The sequence below is a fragment of the Stegastes partitus genome, unplaced genomic scaffold, assembly GCF_000690725.1.
Source record: "Stegastes partitus isolate 25-593 unplaced genomic scaffold, Stegastes_partitus-1.0.2 Scaffold1018, whole genome shotgun sequence".
Lineage (NCBI taxonomy): Eukaryota > Metazoa > Chordata > Actinopteri > Pomacentridae > Stegastes > Stegastes partitus.
In genome coordinates, this window is record NW_007578749.1 from 544 (window position 1) to 6,501 (window position 5,958).

The 5,958-nt window shown below is 43.4% G+C and overlaps 1 protein-coding gene across 1 annotated transcript; it reads left to right on the top strand.

Annotated features, from left to right (window-relative positions):
- Positions 1-1,128: 1,128 nt before the first annotated feature.
- Positions 1,129-4,976, top strand: mstnb (myostatin b). The gene is made up of 3 exons (XM_008295061.1): positions 1,129-1,625; positions 1,953-2,323; positions 3,134-4,976. The coding sequence occupies exons 1-3, from the start codon at positions 1,247-1,249 to the stop codon at positions 3,512-3,514; spliced, it is 1,131 nt and encodes a 376-aa protein (XP_008293283.1). The 5' UTR covers positions 1,129-1,246; the 3' UTR covers positions 3,515-4,976.
- The last annotated feature ends 982 nt before the right edge of the window (positions 4,977-5,958 follow it).

A 5,958-nucleotide genomic window follows, 5' to 3' on the forward strand; every position in this document is an offset into this window, starting at 1 on the left:
TAACGGAGGCCTACAGAACTGGGTGAGTTTTGTTTTTAAATAAATGTTGACATTTTTTAGAGTATCAAGATATTGCACTGGACTTTTTAGACATATGTTTTGTGAAATAATAGTACAACTAAGGTACATGCATTAGACAACACTGATAGCAGACCTAGATAGGTAGCTTATGTAAAATTCAGCTGGATGCACGTTCCTTTACAAATATCCTCCAGTTTTATAACATTCACACATAAGGTAGTTTACTGTAGAAATGACAGCATTGAAATGACAATCATGTTCTTCTTCTTTTTTTTTTTATTTTTATTTTTTACATGAACCAGAGCTGATGGTGTTTCTGATGTGTTTGTTAATAACTTGCCACACGATGGCACCATCCTCTCATGTGCGCAAAGCAGGTTTTATCAGCAATGATTCAAACAAGTCTTGGACTTCGGACTTTCTATGTCTCTCACCTAAAAAAATAAAATAAAATCTCACTTTGGAAACAATCCACTTTTTAAAATGTACTTCAGCCGATAATCAGTTCATCGCAAGGAAACTTGTTTTTAGCCAACTACATACATGATCTGAGTAACATTAGAGAAGATTCCATCCCTGTTTTTCCTCAAATTTATTCCCATATCAAGGCAGAAACAGCTGCATCCACACACTTTACAGCACTCCCCTCAGTGCCAGGGGGACCGCAGGCAAAGATATACGATGGGCCTGTTATTTATTATTATTATTATTATTATTATTATTATTATTATTATTATTATTATTATTATTATTATTATTATATGAACAACGAAAGAAAAGAAATGAGTGAGAATTTATCATCTTGTTTTACTTCAAAGATGCATCAGATCATTTGTTGTTTGGTAAACTGGGGTGATATGAATCACTGGCCGGTCACCCCCCCTGTGCCGATTGCACAATCACCACAAGAAGTGACTTTATTCCTCTGTGGACGCGCTCAGCACATGCCCACAGTCTCCATCCCTTTATGGTTTGACAGCGAAAAAAAGTTTTCATGTCAGTCGGTTAAAATTCATTGTTGCCTGTCCAGCCAATCATAGTTTTTGACGACACAAAAGAGGCTAAAGTTGGAGTATAAAAAGGTGCGCGCTAATAAAGTATGATGCCTATCAGTGTGGGACATTAATCCAGCCCCAGTTCAGGCGCGCATCAAGTCCAGCACACAGCAAGGGATCTTTTTTGTTGTTGTTGTTGTTGAAAAAACAACCTACACACCTTAGAGACAATGCATCTGTCTCATATTGTGCTGTATGTTTGCTTGCTGATTGCTTTGGGTCCAGTTGTTCTGAGTGACCAAGAGACGCACCAGCAGCCCTCCGCCACCAGCCCTGGAGACACGGAGCAGTGCGCTACCTGCGAGGTCCGGCAGCAGATTAAAACCATGCGATTAAACGCGATCAAATCTCAAATTCTGAGCAAACTGCGAATGAAGGAGGCTCCCAATATCAGCAGAGACATAGTGAAGCAGCTCCTGCCCAAAGCGCCGCCGCTGCAGCAGCTACTCGACCAGTACGACGTGCTGGGCGATGACAACAAGGATGTGGTTATGGAGGAGGACGATGAGCACGCTACCACGGAGACAATAATGATGATGGCCACTGAACGTGAGTGCTTATTTTCTTTTCTTTTTTTTTCTTTCTTTTTTTTTTTTGCAAGACTATAAGTACGCGCTCAGACGTCTCCAAATTCGACTTTGACGCACGGTGCAGGGCGCACAGGAGACGATATCAGGGGCTTTATTTTGACATCCCGTAGCTTGATTTAATTTTTTCCCCCAATATTTTCATATTGGAAATATGAATTTACAAATAATAGCAAAATTTAAATGCATTTTGGTCATTACGCACACTTCACGTTTATTTCTTTCTGTAAATATCAATCCTGCATGCTTACTGGACATATTAACACTTTCTCTTCCCATCTCTCTGCAGCCGAGTCCATCGTTCAGGTGAACGAAGAACCAAAATGCTGCTTTTTCTCTCTTACTCAAAAGTTTCAAGCCAATCGCATCGTCCGGGCGCAGCTCTGGGTGCATCTGCGCCCGGCGGGCGAGGCGACCACCGTGTTCTTGCAAATCTCCCGCCTGATGCCGGTCACAGATGGGAACAGGCACATACGAATCCGCTCCCTGAAGATCGACGTTAACGCCGGGGTCGGCTCTTGGCAAAGTATAGACGTCAAACAAGTGTTGAGCGTGTGGCTGCGGCAGCCGGAGACCAACTGGGGCATCGAGATTAACGCCTTCGATTCAAGGGGAAATGACTTAGCCGTGACCTCCGCAGAGCCAGGAGAGGAAGGACTGGTGAGCTTTTATTTTACATTTTTTGCTTTATACATTAGCAGATAGTTTGAACAGTTGACGCGCATGATTCCATGTTTTTGGCGTGCAGAGCTGTTGGGTTGGTTCAGTATTTGGCACTGCAGCCGCAATCGGTGCATTTATGTACGATCAGCCAGCTCTTTATGGCACCACAATAACTTCCAAAGACCCGCTTCCAGCTGAGCAAAACTGTGCAGAACTCTCTGTTGTACTGTACAAAGGGTTAGATTCTAATTCTGGACTTCCATTGGTTTAGTGTGCAGAGAGGCTTTGCAGAATCAGCAGGTGGTTAAACATTCCTGCATTTCACTGCTGGAAGAAGGACTCAAGATATAAAAGACTTCTGAAAGCTGTTAATCAACACAGACTCCATGTAGGCGCACACCTGCATTTGGACGCATGCCCAGTCCACAATAACTTCAAATCTTATTGCTTGATTACATAAAAGTTCACCTGCTCCACATTCCTTAAAGTATTCAGTGTGACTGTGCAAATCAGAGTAATTGCCTGCACACACACACACTGCTACTATCAATAACAAACACACATTACAAAGCCCAACTGCTGGCACCAGGCTCTGGGGCAATTAGAACACCTTGACAGCTGAGGGTAACCAACCGTCAGATGATTCAATTTCTCTGTAACTCAAAGTTTCATAATATTATCGTGCTATGTTTGAAAACTGGCGGCCCAAGGGCACCGGATTAAAAAGTGAAAAGCTGACTGCTGCCATCCAGCTCCTTTTGAAAACCAGCTCTTTTCAAAGCGTTCAAAAATGCTCTGTCATTTCAGCAACCGTTCATGGAGGTGAAGATCTCAGAGGGCCCCAAACGTGCCAGGAGAGACTCAGGCCTGGACTGCGACGAGAACTCTCCAGAGTCCCGGTGCTGCCGCTATCCACTCACAGTGGACTTTGAAGACTTTGGCTGGGACTGGATTATTGCCCCAAAGCGCTACAAGGCCAACTATTGCTCCGGGGAGTGTGAGTACATGCACCTGCAGAAGTACCCGCACACCCACCTGGTGAACAAGGCCAACCCCAGAGGGACTGCAGGTCCCTGCTGTACCCCCACCAAGATGTCACCCATCAACATGCTCTACTTTAACCGCAAAGAGCAAATCATCTACGGCAAGATCCCGTCCATGGTGGTGGATCGCTGTGGATGCTCTTGAGTTGGAAACGGTGGCCCTGACAAGAGAGAGAGAGAGTGAGAGAGAGAGAGAGAGAGAGAGAGAGAGAGAGAGAGAGAGAGAGAGAGAAGGATGGAGGGGCTGAGGCTCAGTCCGGCCCCCAACTTCAGACTATTTGACACAACCAATCCACCAGTTCCAGTGCTTTCCTGCAGAACACGGTGCAATAGAACCAGAGTAGAGGCCACAAGCAGCCTGACCTCCACACAGGGCAGCGCTTTCACTATCGGCATAGCTCTCACTTTTCTTTCCTCCAGTAAAATCTTAGCCATAGAGGCTTGAAGCCAGACAGATGCAGGAACACAACTATGTGCACACACACACACGAAAACACACACACACACACACACACACACATACACACATGCTGGACCTTTGAGTGAATGTAGACAGAAACAATCAAAATTATCCGAAAACATCTTCTTTTTTTTCCTCTCAGTGCTCTGTCCATTTATACAAACGTGCCGCCTGATTATACTCGTACACCATCTACTCCACTACACTCCACTCGTAGCCAACATACAAGCTATTACACTTTTTTTTTTTTTGCAAAGCTCTGTGTTTGTGATAATCATTTTTGAGTTATGTTTTCAGAGTGAAACCAGGAATCCTCAAGGACTTTTTGAAAGGGCTTTGGGGGAAAAAAAAACACAGCTGGAGACTCTTTAGAGTGATATTTCACACTGGTAGAACACATTTTTAGAACATGAATGTTTATAGGAGTCAATAAAAACGCTGAAATTTGACAGTATGATAAAAACAATTAGTCATCCCTAATACTTCACTGCCCATTCACAACTGCAACATTTCAGTTTTGATGATGTTGTTTTGCATTAACAATGTAAAACACTTGGGAATAACATCCTAAGTGATCAAGCACTCCTGAGATACGCAAAAAAATGTTCCACCAGGGTGAAGTAGCACGACAGGTCTTGACAGATCTTCATGTACTCTGCCATACATACAACGCAGCAACAGAAGCGACTGACGGGCGTCCTTGCTCGGTCGTAATCATCACTATCCTTCGAAACAGCCTGACCTGCCCGATACACTTGAATTATTCTGATTGTAAATTCACATTACTGGACAGAAGGACTTGAACTGAAGGCACAGTGAATGCAGCCTACAAATGAAAATGTGTTTAAGACAGAAAAGGAATTGTCGAGATGTATGAATGTTGACATCGTGCTTTAACTCTGTCTTACAAACAACACAGTTTGCACTATGGCACACCAATAGAAAGAATTGGTTGCTACAAAAGTTGTAAAAACTGATTTTGATATGTTTGCTAATTTGTATTGTATACATATGCCATTGTTTCCATTAGGAGTTGCCTTTCTAAACCACTGTTGGTAAATGTATATAACCACAATCTAGCAAGATAAAAGATGTAATACAGCAACTCTATATACTTGTTTTAACAAATAAAGTTTCTAGCTTGTTTCTTGGGTTCTGTTTCTTTGAGTAGCTTGTTGAATGAATTGCACCTCACAAGAAGATCTTTTTTTTTAGTAAATCCATACTTTAGGTTCACGCTGGAGCATTATAGATGCATTTAGCTGGAATTCAAAATCATGTAAATCACATGACGCTGGGAACGAGAAAGCCTAAAACTAGACGTGCGTGTGTTTCCGGAGAAAGCTTCTGCTGACTCACAGACCATATCCAAACCTGACGTTTCAGTATCACAACACAACGACCTGAACTTTAACATCGCAGCCCCTTTTCACTCTTCAGCAGCTGAGAATCTTTATGTCTTCAACACATGGTGTAAACCGATAAGTTACACAGGCAACGTGTGAGTGTGTGTGTGCGTGTGGGTGTGTGTGCAGAAAACGAAGGCCAACACACTCGCTCGCTCTACCTGACTACACCTGCACAATCACATCACCATAAGTCTGTTTTATCACAAGCGTAAGTCAGCCCAATTTCCCTGACTTTGCTTTTTTTTTCCTGTGAAGGGATGTTGAAAGTATTGCAGTCTAATGAGAGGATGTGAACTCTGGTGCGCTCTGACAGCATGACCTATTCCTCTGACGGCCTCATTGAGGCCTGACTTCCGCCCAGTAGAGGGCGAATTGAGCACTGCCCGTGAGAGCCACTTCCTTTCCTGCTGAGAACTGGAAAACTGCCACGAAGATCGGCCACAGTGCGGAGCAGACCCTGGGCAGAGTGGATCCACAGAACTTCTTCTCCCTATGAGAAGGATTATAGATTCAAACTTCTCTGTGACTGAGAAGAAAGAAAGATCTGCAAATTAAGGAACGCTTGAGGGGAACATGATGGTTAAACTCAATACGAGCCTGATTCATTACCGAAGAACAGAACAGTAAAGGACACAGTTCATATCTGTACCATTTAACATCAACACGTGCTTCTACAGCTGTGTTGCTTCCATCTGCAGCTTGACATGAACATGAACTTCT